The 16,700-nt window shown below is 57.7% G+C and overlaps 1 protein-coding gene across 3 annotated transcripts; it reads right to left on the reverse strand.

The window, feature by feature from the left end:
• Window positions 1-8,026: 8,026 nt before the first annotated feature.
• AMOTL2 (angiomotin like 2) lies at window positions 8,027-15,149 on the reverse strand. 3 transcript variants are annotated; one of them, XM_056499127.1, is made up of 10 exons: window positions 15,061-15,149; window positions 13,439-14,211; window positions 12,113-12,332; window positions 11,498-11,642; window positions 11,276-11,368; window positions 10,422-10,717; window positions 10,052-10,344; window positions 9,715-9,926; window positions 9,297-9,428; window positions 8,027-9,159 (listed from the first exon to the last, which is right to left on the reverse strand). In XM_056499127.1, exons 2-10 carry the CDS (start codon window positions 14,122-14,124, stop codon window positions 9,101-9,103), a joined length of 2,136 nt encoding a protein of 711 aa, XP_056355102.1. In that variant the 5' UTR covers window positions 14,125-14,211; window positions 15,061-15,149; the 3' UTR covers window positions 8,027-9,100. The 3 variants fall into 3 exon arrangements, with proteins under 3 accessions (XP_056355102.1, XP_056355101.1, XP_056355100.1); XM_056499126.1 differs by having other exon boundaries at window positions 9,297-9,431; XM_056499125.1 differs by having other exon boundaries at window positions 9,297-9,443.
• Window positions 15,150-16,700: the final 1,551 nt, after the last annotated feature.

Here is a 16,700-nt window from a genome sequence, read left to right on the forward strand (position 1 = left end):
TGGTGCAGCAGTCTCCAGGGAGATGTCCATTCCCATTCACTCCTGTTCCCCTGACCACAGAGCCTTGAGCTCTGCTGCAGCCATGGCACACATCCCTCTTTTCCATGGGTTTTCTCCTCCCTTACAGCTGTTTTGGACCTTGCAAAGCTAGAGTGGATTTTCCTGCACTGCCTGCCCAGCTTCCCTCACACTCTCCTGGATGCAGCTCCATGGCTGGGCAGGGAATCACTGCCAGCAAATGCCTGGCATAGAAGAGGAGGACAGCAGGGATTACACCCTGCAAGCAGCCGTAAACAAGAGAGCAGAGTGCAAAAAAATTCCTGGGATTTGCAATCCAGTCTTGCTGATTTGCCAGTGTGGGGTGCTGGGTGATGCTGAGCATTCCTCCCCACTGATCCATGGGCATTCCCAAACTGTGATGGCTCCAGGCACTGCCCAGCCTTGCAGCCAGCTGAACGTGGGGAAGGAAAGCAAGGCTGCTGATTAAACAGACACAAAGCTGAGGGAAATGGGGACAATAAAGGATGGAAGAGGAAGGAGCAAGGACCAAAATATTGGGGCTTTTGGGCAGACAGGCTGTGTTTGGGCTACATGGAGCCTCTGAGTGCTGGGGACACATTTAACTCTGCAGGGACACAACCCAAAATAGCTGCCACGGGGTAACCATGTCTCCATGGGGCTCTATTCTGGGATGGAGCCACTCTTGGTCTGGGCTTGGGGCAGCAGCTCAGGAATAGCTGGTGAGCCCTGCTGTGCTTAGAAACAACCACCAGCATCTTCCCTGCTTGTATGCATCCAGCATTCCTCAGGGAGGGCCAGGGAGAGGGACCAGCCTGCCAGGTTTCCATCTGATTTCATTTTCTTAGAATTTCCTCTTATGGTTCTTTTTTTTTTTTTTTTTTCCTCTTTGGGGCAGCTGGAAAAAATAATATTTTGGTTGCCTTGGAAACACGCTCCTAAACTTTTGGTGGATCCAAGACATGCCTGGAGTTCCAGGATGGCCAGTCAGAGTTGGGGGGGCTTGCCCTCCCTTCCCAAAAGTGGCAGGAGCTGCTCTCCAGTGGCTCTGGACACACGTGGCCCTGACCCACCCTCTGTCCTGACCCCTGTTTACTCGGCAAATACAACATTGCTTACAAATTCCTGGGACATGCCATGGGATCTCTAGGCTGGGTAGTGTTACTTCATGCTGGACCCTATGCAAGAGGGAAAAAAAATAACAGGATAGCACTTTAAGGCTGTAAAAATGCGGGTGGGAATATTTTCCAGCCTGTGTCATTTTCCATCGAGGCCAAAATTCACATTCTGCCTTTCTCTGTTTGTGTTTTGCTGCCTGAAACTTGGATTTTTTTTTATTTTTTTTTTTTTTTTATTCTGCAGCTTTCTAGAATGAAAAATTAGGAAATTCAAGGAAAGTGATTCTCCCCCCTACCATGTTTCAAGGAAACTTTGTGCATATACAATTTCCAGTGTCAGGAGTTAAAACTTTCCTTTGGCCTGAAGCCAAATGTTTTCCCGAAAATTCAGTATTTCTGTGATTTTCTGGGAAAGTGGCATATGGGCCCCTTCTCTTTCATTAACCAACACACGTTCTTAAATTCTTGTTTATTCGGAAGAATTTCAGCTCCAAAGTGGGGAGGAGAGGAAAGGAAAAAGCACAATGAAATATTTCCCCTGCAGTGGGCATAGAGACCAAACAACCAATTTTTCCTGGAAGGAAGAAGACAAGTTTTTTTCATTAAAAAAAAAAAAAAAAAAAAAAAAAAAAAAAAAAAAAAAACTAATAAAAAACCAAGGCAGTACTCCTGTATGGGAAAAGACTTGAAACTGGAATTTTCCTTGAAGTGGCCTGAGCAGTATTAGTGTGCAATGGCTCTGTGCTGGGAGAGAGAGACCTGGGAAATGAGGCTGGGTGGGTTTTAAAGGCTTTCCCTGCCTGGAGTGATGGCTCCAGCCATCTCCTTCTCCTGCAGCTGGATGTTGTTTCCCCCTCCAGCCAAGGAAGTGCCCTTTCCAAGCCCCTTTGCTTCCAAATGAGCTTCTGATGAGCACAATTTTTGTCCATCCAGTTAATTAATCCCTGGTTCCCTCCAGATATTATTCCAGAGCATGTTGCAGCACCCTGGGGTGGGACATGGCCCATCACCCCAGTGACTTGCCCTTTGCTCCATGCTGGATCCACCCTGTGTGCCAGGACCTGCCACAAACCTCTCAAATTTTCCTGCTGCTGCCAAACTCAGCAAGCAACCAAAAAAAAAAAACCCATCAGATCTAGCAGGATGTTCCTTTTCCTTTCCTTTCCTTTCCTTTCCTTTCCTTTCCTTTCCTTTCCTTTCCTTTCCTTTCCTTTCCTTTCCTTTCCTTTCCTTTCCTTTCCTTTCCTTTCCTTTCCTTTCCTTTCCTTTCCTTTCCTTCCCTTCCCTTCCCTTCCCTTCCCTTCCCTTCCCTTCCCTTCCCTTCCCTTCCCTTCCCTTCCCTTCCCTTCCCTTCCCTTCCCTTCCCTTCCCTTCCCTTCCCTTCCCTTCCCTTCCCTTCCCTTCCCTTCCCTTCCCTTCCCTTCCCTTCCCTTCCCTTCCCTTCCCTTCCCTTCCCTTCCCTTCCCTTCCCTTCCCTTCCCTTCCCTTCCCTTCCCTTCCCTTCCCTTCCCTTCCCTTCCCTTCCCTTCCCTTCCCTTCCCTTCCCTTCCCTTCCCTTCCCTTCCCTTCCCTTCCCTTCCCTTCCCTTCCCTTCCCTTCCCTTCCCTTCCCTTCCCTTCCCTTCCCTTCCCTTCCCTTCCCTTCCCTTTCCTTTCCTTTCCTTTCCTTTCCTTTCCTTTCCTTTCCTTTCCTTTCCTTTCCTTTCCTTTCCTTTCCTTTCCTTTCCTTTCCTTTCCTTTCCTTTCCTTTCCTTTCCTTTCCTTTCCTTTCCTTTCCTTTCCTTTCCTTTCCTTCCTCACACCTTCCCACACCTTCCCTTCTTTCCGAGGGAGGATGAGGAGGCAGGAAAGGGAAGGAAGGAGTCTCAGACGTGTCAGGGGAGCTGTGGAGGGAACCAGGGAATTCCTGCTGCCTGCAGGGGCTGCTTGGTCAGGCTGTTCTCCTGTCCCTCCATTCCCAGCTGCCCACATCATTCCTGGACACGCCTTCCAGCTCTTGGGGTGCAAAGTGAGGAGCACAGGCAGCATCCCATGTTCCTGCCCCAAATATCCATGTGAGCTGCACCCACTGGAGCCCCCTCAGAGCCTCCAGCATCCCCAGCACCTCAGTGATCCCCAGAACCACAAGGATTCCCAGCATCTTTGAATGTCCCAAACCTTCTCGAGCATCCCCAGCATCTCCAGCACCTTCAGCATCCCCAGCCTCCTTGGGCATCCCCAGTGCCTCAATCTTCCTGATGCTTCCAACATCCCCAGAACCTCCAGAACCCCCAGTGCCTCTAGAATCCCCAGCACCTCCAGCATTCCCATCTCCTCCAGAATCACCAGCACCTCCAGCATCTCCAGCTCCTCCAGCATCCCCAACACCTCCAGCATCCCCAGCACCTCCAGCATCCCCAACACCTCCAGCATCTCCAGCTCCTCCAGCATCCCCAACACCTCCAGCATCCCCAGCTCCTCCAGCATTCCCAACACCTCCAGCATCCCCAGCACCTCCAGCATCCCCAGCTCCTCCAGCATCCCCAACACCTCCAGCATCTCCAACACCTCCAGCATCTCCAACACCTCCAGCATCCCCAACAACTCCAGCATCCCCAACACCTCCAGCATCTCCAGCTCCTCCAGCATCCCCAACACCTCCAGCATCCCCAACATCTCCAGCTCCTCCAGCATTCCCAACACCTCCAGCATTCCCAACACCTCCAGCATCTCCAGCTCCTCCAGCATCCCCAACACCTCCAGCATCTCCAACACCTCCAGCATCCCCAGCACCTCCAGCATCTCCAACACCTCCAGCATCCCCAGCACCTCCAGCATCTCCAACACCTCCAGCATCCCCAGCTCCTCCAGCATTCCCAACACCTCCAGCATCCCCAGCACCTCCAGCATCTCCAGCTCCTCCAGCATCCCCAACACCTCCAGCATCCCCAACACCTCCAGCATCCCCAGCACCTCCAGCATCTCCAACACCTCCAGCATCCCCAGCTCCTCCAGCATCCCCAGCCTCCTCTGGCATCCCTAACACCTCCTGGAGCATCCCTAGCTCCTCATCCAAGGGAGATGAGCAAGATGCCCAGCAGGGCGGATCCTGCCCACCAGTTCCGCGCCACCGCCGGGCTCAGCCCCGAATTCTGGCCACGGGGATCAGCGGGAGCGGCAGGCGGAGCACGGCCGGGAGCGGGTGCGAGCACAGACAGCCAGGGAGCTCATCCTCCTGGTTTTTCAAGGTCACAGAGGTGGTGGGAAGGAAAGAAAAGAGAGCGAGGAAGGAAAAAAAAAAAAAAAGTTGACTCAGAAACCGCAGGGAATTTTTTGCCTTTTTAGAATACTGAGAAGAGAAAAAATAGCCACAGTTATTCAAAGCATCCAGGATAATAACAGGCTGTTTACTGTTTGCATGCAAAGATGGCAGGCAGGCAGCACAGCGCAGGGAAGAGGAATGAGGAATTCGCCGCGCTCGCACCGCGGGTCCGACCGCTTCTGCTGAGCCCAGCAGCGCCCGGGTGGTGATCCCGGCTGGGAGAGCAGGAGCTGGGCAGCCCCACATGGCACCTGGACAGTCCCCACCCTCCCCAAGGCACCTGCAGGAAGGGGTTCAGGTGGCCCTGGCGCTGGGGAGGACGGGGAGGGAGCTCCCAACCTGGAACTTGCTCCAAGGCTGAGTGGATGGAGCATCCCGGAGGGTGTCATGGCCAACCCCTAAATAACAACCCCCATCCTGCCATCCCATCCTGGGCATCTCCAGCCACCCCCTCGCAGGGGCGTGGGAAGCCGGGGGGAGAGGATGCAAGGATTGAGGACACAGGATACAGGGATCGAAGACAGAGGGGTGCAGGGTCAAGGGAATGCAAAACTCAAGACATGCTGGTGTTCTGAAGGGAGAGGACACCTTGGGGTGGCTCATTCTGCAATGGAATGCAAACCTCGATGAAAGGAATTCGGGGAGGGAGCGTTGACCCCCTGGCAGAAGAAAGCCCGGGGGACACCCCATAACGAGCTCTGGACACAGAGAGGAGCCTGGAGCCTTGGGGGGACTCGGGGAAAGGGGTGGGATGCGAGAGGGAGGGCGGGGGAAGGGAAGGGCTCGGCAGGACCAGCGGGGAGAGCTTCATTCCTGCCGGTCCGACGAGCAAGCCGGGACTTGAGGCGAGAGAAAGCGCCCGGTTTGCCTGACTGGTTTGCTGGGAAGGGCTGCAGGGCTGGCCCGCAGCCTCGCCAGACCTCCCCCACCAGGATCGGCATTATCTGGAACGGGGGGGTGAAATTCCCTTTCTCCCAAATTCCCTTTCTCCCAAGCTCCCCTGAGGATTTTTTTGGTTTTTTTTAAACAGTTTTTCATAGGAAGGAGAGTGTGATGAGCTTGTCTTTCCCCATTCAGCTCCAGCATTCAGCAAGTGGGAAAGGAGTGGGGATGCATGAGGAGATGAGGAGTGCTCACAGGGGACAATGACAAAATTCATGGATGCTCCAAGGACCAAGTTCCAATATCTCCAAAGAGAAATGAGGAAAAGCAGGAGCCAAGGCTGCAGAGAGGCTGCTGTGCTGTGGCACCGAGGGAATGAGGTGCTCCTGACTGGGAATGGGGCTTGGTGAACAGCCAGGGAACCCCAAGGAGATCCTTGGCCTTGTCCCAGCCCACTGTGACCACAGAGGGACCAGAACTCCCCAGACACCCTGGAGCAGCAGAGCCATCTCCCTGTCACCCACAAGAGCTGCTGCCCCAGGACAGGGCACCCACCCAAAGCCACCAAGGTGACACTGGTGGTGGCGCTTGGAGCAGAGCCTGCTGGCCCTTCCCCATGTCTCCAGGGATGTGGATGTGCACGGGAAGAGTCACATCCAGGTGCCAGCACAGCCAGCAGCTCTGCAGGCATCTGCAGCACCCCTTCCAGGGCATGGGAGCCCAGGGATGTGGGAACTGAGGATCCAGGGATGCAGGGATACAGGGATGTAGAGACTAAGGACACAGAAACAGGACACAGGGATGCAGGGACTCAAGGATGTCAGGATCAAGGATGCAGAGATCACAGGGATGGAAGGAAGAGGTTTGGCTCCCATGTGGTATTTGACACGGACATGGGATAGAGGACAATGGGTTCAGGCAGTGCTGATGGTGAAATCTAGGGAGATGGTGTGGGAAGGGCAGACGGAAATGCCATGAGGACAGAGAGGTGATAACACACCCCCAGAGCCATGGGGGTGCAACTTCTTGGCCTTCCATGGCCAAAGTGTGCAGCTCCTTTGGGATGGTGCTCTGGCTCAGCAGCATCCCTACCAAAGCACATGGCTCCTTGAAAAGTGAATCCTCTCCTTACAGCCCAATTCCTGTACCCACAGGTGGGCTTTTTTGTACTTTTTTGTACTTTTTTCTGACTGCCAGAAAAGACTGAGAGCCCTGTGGGGGGAGGATCAATGGGCAAAGCTCTCAACAGGAGCCCATTCCCTGAATCCCTGGTGCCAGAGAGCTGCCTGCAAGCAGCCAGACCTGCAGGCAGGGCACTCTGCATCTGGACTGGGGTAAATACAGCGTGGGGTGTGAGAGCTGTGGTATGCCAGGAATGCTGCTGGCCTTCCCAGCCTCTGGAGCAGCAGGAGCTGGGGAAGCAGGGCAGGTACAGCCCTGGCTGGAGGCTGCCAGCATCACCCAGACATATTCCCAGCTCCCTGTGAGCTTCCACCCTGGTCTTCACATCCCTGGACCTGTTTCAGGGTCCTCTTCAGCCTTCTGCATGGGCAGAGCAGATTTCCCTGTTTGTAGCATCCAGGAGAAGCCATAGGTGCAAGGAGGATCCCAGCTCCAACTTCTCATTGCTCCAAGACTCCCTAAGCTGCTCCTCAGGGAGCACAGACAGAAAGACCCAAATATCCTTTTTTTTTTTTAGCCGTACTTCTTCCACATTCCTGAGTGGGGAGGTTGGGACTCAGCTGGAATTCACCACCAAGACCAGTGATCCTCAATGGAATCCTAAGGTGTCCTGCCCAGGGAAGGGATGGAATCACCATCCTTGCAAGTGTTGAAAACCATGCAGATGTGGTACTTGGGGACATGGTTTAGTGGTGGCTTTGGCAGTGCTGGGTTAACAGTCAGACTTGATGGTCTTTAAGTGCTTTTCCAACTTAAATGATTCCATGATTCTGTGATTCCATGGAAGAGCTGGCAGCAGAACTGGTTTTTGATGCCATAGCTCCACATAATCCACTGCAGAGCACAAGAGCCCCTGGTCCCCAGGGGCAGTGGGATAACAAAGATGAGCTCCCAGTTAATGCCAAGGGGTGGCACAAAGGGAAAGCCTTGGCCTGGCTGGAGATGGCAGAGTCCCCAGGGATGTTCCTTGGGGAGCATTAACACCACAGTTATCTGAAAATAAAAATCTTCTGGTCTTCTGGAAGATGAAGGAGCCAGGCAGAGTGAGAAGGGCTGGGAGATGGCTGACAAAGCCAAGGAGAGCTTGGGGACCAGGTCCATCCATGCTGGAAGATATCAGGGAGTCCCTGTGGCAGGAAAGGAAGGGGTTTTGTGAGGAAGAGAAGGATCCCATCAGGATGCAGTTATGGGATGCAGAGATCAAGGACAGCAGGGGGCAAGGATTGAGGACAGAGATGCAGGGTCACGAGGATGCAGGAATGCCAGAGCAGGAAGGAAGCTACATCAACACTTTCAGGCAACTCCTTTTCCCCCAGGAAGGTGAGGGGAATGGGATCCCAATGGGATTTTGGGGAATGCAGAAATGCTCTTGAGCATTTTTTCCCTCTCCCATGCAGCTACACCCCAAATCTCTGCCCTTGGTTAGCTGGGAAGAACACGTGAACCAGAGGGTCAGCACTCCCAGACCCTCTTCCCCTGGTGGCACCTCCATCTCTCCACCTTACATGGAAAAAAGAGTCCATGGATCGATATTTGGAATTTTTTTATTAAAATATTGTTATACCAAGTGGAATGCTACAGCAATCTCGGTATAGGGCGGCGTAACGAAACAGCCAGGTTTATGTTTAAATACTTAAAGATAACTTAAAACGCACAAACGAGAACTTGTCGTCTTTGGCAGGAAAAAAAAAAGTTCACAGCACGAAAAAAATACTTAAAAAGAAATACCAATATTAATATAAAATATATTAAGTCATGGGGTTTGGGGTTTTTTTTTTCCTCTTTCATAATTTTTTGTTTCTTTTCCATTTTGTAAACAATGCACGAGAACCGAACGCATTTTTTACGTGTCTGGGGAGAGAAAAATAAAAAATGCAGTTGGCCAGCAAATGCACACGTTGAAAGGGGAAAGAAATAAAGAAAAATATATATATTTACATGAAGGGCAAGGATGGGAAGCTCTGAGGAGTGGGATGTTGGTGCTGGCTACAGGCAGAAGCCAGCTGCCAGTAGCCAGGGGATGCAGCCAGGAGAAGGGAGGCACATCCATCAGCATCCTCAGAGCCTTTCACCTCCGCTTTTCCTCCACCTTGCATCCCCTCCATTGTCATTTTTGTTTCACTGTCACCCCATCACAAAGCCCTTGTGATGAAAAACCTCAAGGCAGGATGCAGGTGGTGGGAGTTTGGTGCTCCTGGTGCTTGGCTTGGCCGTGTGGAGCCACAGGGGATCCTCCCAGCTCTGCCCTCGTGCAGAGACCTCAGCTCGTGGGTACAGTTTGAGCGATCAGAGAGGGATTTTCCAGTTGGAAGCCAAGCACTTGGGTGGGTGCAGATGGCCAAGACCCAAAGGTGGGAGCTGGGATGGGGATGGAGCTGGGATGGAGCCGGGATGGGGATGGAGCCACCGTGGAGTCCCCGGGCTCCAGCGCGCCCTGCGCAGCCGGGGACCTGTGCGGGGACAGTGACCCTCCCCAGCCCAGAGTCACTGCTGAGACCAGCCAGGGGGCACTGCTGAGCTCCTGGCTCAGTCCCTCCTTCCTAGAGGCTTCTCCATCCCGACATGCTGGCAGGAAGGGTGGAGGGGCCACTGTGCAGCCCTTAAATCAGGATCTCCACCATGTCCGACAGGTCCGGGGCTCTGGCAGTGGCCGAGCTCTCTGCAGAGAAAGAAGGGAATTACAGAGAATTGCACCTACCCAACACAACTGGGGCCTTAAAAATGCCTTAAAAAATTGCTGGTGCTTGTGCAAGGCCCATCCCACCTCCCTGCCCCGTGCCATCGGGGGGGACTCACCCTGCACTGCGGTGCCCTCGCCCTGCCCGCTGCTCCCGTCCGTCTGCGTGCTGCCGTCCTTGCTGCCGTGCTTCGAGTGGGATGGCAAGGGAAGGGTGCTGGACACTGCTGTCCCTTCAGTGGTGGCTTTGCCTGCTGGAGGAGACTCTGTTAGGGATTCAAGTTTTCAAGGCCAGGTTGGATAGGGCCTGAAGCAACCTGGTCTAGCGGAAGGTGTCCCTGCCCATGGCAGAGGGCGGAACAAGATGAGCTTAAAGGTCCCTTCCAACCCAAACCATTCTGGGATTCTGTGATTGCTGGCTGGTCCTGGAGGAATCACCCCTCCCCAAACTCTCTGACTCCAAAACCACAGGGGAAAATTGCAAGCAGGTCCCCACAGCCAAGTAAGGTAGGGAGTGGGCAGATGGTCCCTATTTACCTGTGCTGCCACGGGAGCTGCCCTCGGATGCCCGGTCACTCTGGCCAGCCCCTGGCCAGCTTGGGGCTGCAGAGGCAGCAAAGATGGAGGGCACAGACTTGGCCGGCCTCAGGGAGCCCTGAAGGGCTTTGCTGGGGTCCCTCCGCGAGCGCTGCTGCAGGACCTTGATGACAGCATCCTTCTCCAAGATTTGGGCATGAAGGGCTTTTAACCTGGAGAGGAGGAAAGGCAGAAGCTAAAAGAGGAGCTGGATGGGTAGAGGAGGATCCAGGCATCGCCCAACCAGACCCCAGAAAATTTTGCTGGAAGCCAAATGCCTCTGGCGAGGCGGCACTACCTGTTCTCCATCTCCTGGTGCTTGTGGCTGGCCAGGAGCAGGTCCTCGTTGAAGCTGCTGTTGGGGGAGTGCCGCGGGGAGTGGCTGATGAGGGTGGTGTCGCGCTGCGCGGCCGCCGTGGCCGCAGCGTCCATGGCGAACTGGCGCATGGTGCACTCCTCCAGGTACTTCTGCTCCCACTTGGTCATGTCAGCCTCCAGCGCCAGGATCTTCTCCTCCCTCTCCCTCAGCTGCTCCGACAGCGTGTGCGCGCTCAGCTCCGGCGTCCCCGCGCTGGCGGTGCCCGCCTGCCTCTGCAGCAGCCAGAAACACGGTGAGAACCAGGCGGCGCCGGCAGGGCGCGGCACCCCCGCGGCTCGCCGGCACCCACCTGCTGAGCCCGCAGCATCTTCAGCTCCTGCTCCAGGCGGGTGCGGAGCCGCAGCTCCAGCTGCTCCCGCTTCTCGCAGGCGGCCTGGAGCTGCCCCAGCGCTGCCTGCAGCCGCTCCACCTTCTCCACGTAGGCTCGCTTCTTGCGGAGCTCGGCCTCCGCCTTGGCCGCCCGCGCCTGGGCGCTGCCCAGCGCCTGCTCCAGCAGCTCTGCCCGCCGCCGCTGGTCCTCGTTGGCGCTGCGCAGCAGGGACATCTCCCGCTCCATCTTCTCCTTCTCCTGCTGGTGCTCGTAGCCTGCCAGGGAACCCCACAAATATCAGGCATTTGGCTTCCACAAGGCTGGTTCGTGACACCCCTTCCTCCTGGTTTTCTATGAAATGGGGGTCAGGGGCATTCCAGGCGCTTGGGCAGATGGCCAAAAGCCTCCACGTGCCACATTCCAGCCTAAATTTTAGCTCGGGAAGGGTGAAACCTGCCTGGTGTGAATCCAGCCACTTTAGGGGAAGGGGATGGAATTCTTCCTACTAACACCATATCTGTTAAAATTTAAGTACATTTTCCCCCAAAAAAAGCCCAGGCTAGCACGGCTGAGAAGTGCAGGAGGGAGGAGGGAGAGAACGGCCGGGCTGGCGTGGGGCGGGAGTGCGGGCTCGGTGCTGGAAGAGCGGCAGGAATGTGGGGAATGCGGGTCACGCCGCCGGCCGGCCGCCGGGATTAATGGCTCGAGTCCAGCGCCAAGAGCTGCTCCATCCTCCCTGGGGAAGGGCGAGAGCTGCTGCCCGACACCCGCCTCCTCCTCCAGCCCAGCTCCCACGGGGAGCCGGGCAGGGATGGGTGTCCCCCGGGACTTACTCTGTGCCAGGAGTTTGGCCACGCTGCCCTGGTTGCTCTCCTGGTTTTCCTGGCTCTTGCTGGCCAGCTGCTTGTTCGCCGATTCCAGCCGCTCTGGTCCAAAACAATCAAACCCAATTAAGATTTAAATACAAGATTTTGGCTGGAGGAGGTGGGGAAAGCTGGGTTTCCCATAGGGGACACAGAGCACCCGCAGGGATGGGGACACAGAGGGTGCCTCACCTTTCAGGTCTCTGTTGAAATCCTGGAGCCGTCGCATCTCACAATCTCTCTTGTTCCTCATGGCTTTCTCCAAGGCTTCCCGCTTGGAAGACGCCTTGACGAGGTTTTCGTAATCCTCCGAGATGCGCTGGATCTCGCTCTCCAGCTGGGGTGGAGGAAGGGACAATCCAGGGTTAGACATTCATGGAATGAGGAAAGGAAAGGGAGATGCCGGGCAAAGCTCAGCTGGGGTGCTCAGCTCAACCTGAGCTGCCAGAGGTGCTCAGTGCACCCCGAGTTCACCCCCAGCACATGTTTTGGGGGAGGAAAACTGATTTTTTCAGTCTTTTTTCTTAGGGAAGAGTATCTCCGCATATTTTGGCCCAGCCGCGGGGAACAGCCACCCCTTGTACACGGGCACACAAAGGGCTTTCTGTGGCGGCTGGGATGGAGGGAGAGGGTCACTGGAGAATGGGCTCCTTCTCCCCAGTCCCGGCTGCCGCGCCGCAGCTGCTCCGAGGGGAACGGAGCGAGGAGGAGAAGGGATTAAATCGCTAAAGGGGGTGAATTTTCACAGCAGCTGCTCAAGCATCCCCCTCGGGCAGGGCGGACACGGGGCTGCCACCATCCCCTCACCTTCTGGATGCGGCTGGCCTTCTCGGCACAGCTCTCCAGCTCCCGCCGCAGCTTCTCGTTGTCCCGCTGCAGCCGCTCGTTGTCCCGCAGGACGGCGTCCGCCCGGGCCAGGCGGCTGCCGGCTGACACCGCCTGCGCGCTCACCAGCGCCTCCACGCCGGGGCCCAGGGCGCCCGGACACAGCGGCAGGAACGCGGCCGGCACCGGCGCGGGCAGCACCCTGCGGGAGCCAGGAGAGCGGGTCAAGCTTTGGCAACTCCAGCGTCCCATCGAGAGTGCCGCCCAGCCACCTCGAAGGAGGTGGAAGTGCCTATCCTGCTTTTAGAACTCTCTAACCACTCTCTAACCAGCGGGTCTGGATGGGTTCCCAACCCCCCCAAGCCCCTCTCTTCCTGGGAGTGCTGCACCTTGGAAAACAGCATTTTCCTTATTTTCTGGGCAAAGCAAGGGCTCCTCACTGCAGCCTCCTCACTGCCAAACACTGCCTACATGTCATTGTTATATTTGGCTGCCCCTTGTGCCAAGCTCACCATCCCTGGAATGCCCCGGGCAGGGCGGCTGTGCTCGGCCCGGCCCCGCCGCGCTCCCCCCGGGCCGCCCGCCAAGCGCCTGCATTCCTGCGGGATGATATAGGAGCAAGGAAGGATAAATACATCTTCCTCGCAGCTCCCCTTCCCCTCTTTGTTCCCTGGAAGGAGAAGGTTTTCCTGCTGGAGATGCTATCGCTCTCTGCCTGGATAGATCAGCAGGGCTGGGAGCGGTGTGTCCTTCCACTGAGCAACCGATTCCTTTCTTCCCATGATTTTCCACACTGGAAGAGGTTGTTTCCAGTCCTCCTCAAATTCCAGGCAATGCCTGGAGCCCCAGATGTCCACCTCACAGTCACCCTGGGGCTTTGCCAGAGGCACTGAGCTGCCAAAGGGACCACAGACCACCTGGCACCAGCCCAGGCTCTGCTCAGCAGCAATTCCAAGTTACAGGGACATTCCCAGCTCAGGATTATGGCATGGGTTTCTGTGGAGCAGGGAGCATATTTGTCTTCCACCCTGCCCCATACCTATTCCACATTTAGCTGTTTCCTGGGCTGCTTCCAGTTCCTAGATTATCCCCTAAATTAACCCTAGATTCCTCCTGGTGCATAGGGAGGGGGCAGGGTCTGCTGTGTGAATGGGATTTTCATCACTGGCTGGAAAAGCCCGGCCCTGCTGGGGGAACTAGGGACAGGAGCAGCAGCTCTGGGCCCCCACTGCCCTTCACATCCTGCAAGACTCCAAGCATCCATCCTGGACGTTTCTGGGAGGCATCCAAAAGCAGAGCCCACTTTACCTGATGTCAGGATGCTGAAATCCAGGACCTTCCCGCGAGCAGGGTCGGGGCTCCGCCAGGTAAGCCTCCTGGTTGGGGATGACGTAGGGGTACTCGGGGGGCGGCCCCCGCGGCTCCGTGCCCTCGGGGTGCTGCTGCTGCCCGCGCAGGGGGACCAGCTGCCGGGAGAGCTGCGGGAAGCTGTGCGAGGCGCTGATGGGGCTCTGCGCTTTGGCGCCGTTCCTCTCCAGCGACATCCGCATCAGCCGCTCGCTCAGCGACCGCACGTGGCCGTGCTTCAGGTCCTTGAGCCCCTCGTCGGGGCGCCGGGCCCCGCTGTCAGCCCGGAGCCCCCCGCCCGCCGCCCGCTGCGAGGCGAGCAGCTGCGAGTGCGCCTTCGCCTCCTCGTAGGTGGGGAGCTCGTCGCCCTTGGGCGGGCAGAGCCGATAGACGCTGTTCTCCAGGTAGACGTGGTCGGAGTGATGCTCCTGGCCCTGCGGCTCCTGCCGCGTGGATTGCTGCACCATCTGGCTCTCCTCGGGGCTGAGGCTCTCCAGCGAGGAGCGGGGGCTGCCGGCCCCGCCGCCGCGCAGAGCCTGCTGCTGGATGGCCAGCAGAGTGCGGTTCTCCGTGAGGTTCCCATAGCGCAGCTGCTCCTGGATCAGCCGGTGCAGCACCGTCCCGTTCGAGTCCTCCGCCGTCCTCATGTCCGTCCGTGCCGGCGGCAGAGCCACGTTCCCACCCTGGAAGGGCGTCCCGGGGGAGCTCAGCAGCGCCTGGCCACGCCGAGACACCTGCGAGAGGGGAAAGCGGAGTTGTTGGGATCAGTCGGGCAGGACGGTGCCCCGGATGGCAGGATCCTGATGGACACGGGATCGTTTGCCAGGAATCCGGCCGGGACGTGCCGGAGCGGTGGGAGCCGGTGGCGGCAGTGGGGTGGCCGAGCACCGGCACTCTCAGCCCTCCCGGGGCAGGGGCTCCACCTGGGGCTGGCGCTGGCCAGGGAGTGGGGGATGAAGCGGCCCCACGGGACCGGGCACAGAGCCACTTGGAGATGGATGGGACCCCCTACCCCATCCACGGCACCCTGGAATTGCAGAGGTGTCCCAGTCCCGGTGAGGGTCCCGGGATTTTTCCGAGGAGGGTTCTCAGTCCCAGGGGGTGGATCCGGCATAGAAGAGGGTCTTTTCCCCGGGAGGAACCGAGTCCCGGTCCCAGGGAGAAGGGTCCCGGTTCCGGGTGGCGTCCTTTTCCCATGGAGGGAACCCAGTCCCGGCTGGGGTTTTCCCTGGGCCGGGGAGGGGGGTCCTATCCTGGTCGAAGAGTCCCAGTTCCAGGGGGGTGTCCCAGTCCTGGCCAGGAGAATCTCGGTCCAGGGGGGTCCCGATCCCTGCTGGGGGGTTCCCGGTGCCGGGGCAGCGTCCTTTCCCCGAGGGGCACCCCCGTGCCAGGGGGGGCTCCCAGTGCCCGTCGGGGGTCCCGATCCCCACCGGGGGCGTCCCAGCGCTCGGGGGTTCCCTGTGCCGGGGGGGTGAGGAGGCCAGTACCGGGGGATTCCCGGTGCTGGGGGGTCCCGGTGGCGGTCGGGGGGTCCCGGTGTTGGGGAGTTCGCGGTGCCGGGGGGTCCGGACGGCAGAACTCACCGGGGCATGGCGGAGCGGAGCGGTGCTGCGGCGGCTCTGAGCGTCCCGGGGCGGCGGGGGCCGGGCCGGGCTGTGCTATGCCCGGAATGCGGGGCCGGTCCCGCCCCGCTCCGCCCCGGGGCCGCGGCAGCGCAGGAGCGCGGCCGGCAGCGGGAGCGGCAGCTGCGGGCAGGGGGGGCGGCTCTGCCCGCCAGCTGTCCCGGGCCGTAAATCTGCCCCAGCCTTTGTCTGCGGGGCCGGGGCAGCCCCCAGCCTGCCGGCCCCATCTGCTCTGCCCCCGCCGGCCCCCCCGCCTCGCATTCCCCCTCTTCGCATCTCCCCGCCTCGCATTCTCCGACCTAGCATCCCCCTTCCTCGTGTGCCTCTCCTTACATCCTCCTCACATCCCCCTCCTCACACCCCCCCCCTCATACCCCTTTCCTCTCATTCCCCATCTCACATTCCTCCTCAGTCTTCCTCCTCACATCCCCCCTCTTCACATCCCCTCCCTCATGTCCCCCTCTTGGTATTTCACATCCCCCATCTCGCATCCCCCCTCCTCACCTTCCCCCTCTTCACATCTCTCTCCTTGCATTCCTCCCTCTTGCATCAGCTCCTTGTGTCCTCCATCCTCACATCCCCTCTTTCACATCCCCCTGCCTGGGGATGCCAGCTCCCTGTGGATGCAGTAATCGGCACCTTTGGCTGTTCCCTGCTGCTCTCCCAGTCTCAGTTTCCCCATTTGGGCTCTGTCCCCCTCTCCCTGGGGGGATACAGGGATGGTTGAAGCCAAACTCCCCCTTCAAAGCACCCGGCTCATCTCTGGGGGGACACTGGGCACCCCCAGCCCCAAAGCAGTGAAACAGCAGTGAAACAGCAGCCCTGTCAGCCCCGGGTGCCCCAGGCTGTCGCTGCAGAGTCCAGAGGCCCCGAGACAGCAGATGGCCAGAGGGGAGGCGGCGGGGAGAGGCAGGTGCAGGGGAAAATTACTTATTAGCTCCGGGACATTAAGCTCCCATTCTTTTGAGAGAACTCAGCATCTTCTGACTGGCACAGAGCCAGGAGGCTGATCTGGGGAGGGGGACATGGGGGTCTCCAGCCTTGTCTCCTTGTTTTTCTGCTCCATCACACTCTGGTATCACCCCTGGGGCACCCAAGGTGCAAGCACAGCTCGCTGCCTCTAAGTTATCTCCCAAAAAACGGGGGAAAAATAAATCTCCAACGTGTAGCAGGTACCAGATTCAAAGGCAGGAGAGCATGGAAAGAAAATGCAGGGAGATGGAGTCAGTGCCCAGCATCACTGGGCATCATGGATGGATGGATGGATGGATGGATGGATGGACAGGTTGGACAGAGCTTGGAGCAACTTGGTCCTGTGGAAGATATCCCTGCCCCAGGCAGAGGGTGGAACAAAATGAGCTTTAAGATCCTTTTTAACCCAAACCAGTCTGTGATTCTGTGATTGGGTGGATGGATGGATGGATGGATGGATGGATGGATGGATGGATGGATGGATGATGCACCACTCCAATGCACCAAGCCCAGCACCAGCATCTCTGACAGAACCCAGCTGTGGCTCTGCCCTGTTCTTTCCCAGGTGAATGGAGCCACTGGAGCTCCAAGGGAGCCAGCCCAGCTCCCCCAGCAGCCAGGGTTCCTCT

The sequence above is a fragment of the Oenanthe melanoleuca genome, chromosome 9, assembly GCF_029582105.1.
Source record: "Oenanthe melanoleuca isolate GR-GAL-2019-014 chromosome 9, OMel1.0, whole genome shotgun sequence".
Classification (NCBI taxonomy): Eukaryota; Metazoa; Chordata; class Aves; order Passeriformes; family Muscicapidae; genus Oenanthe; species Oenanthe melanoleuca.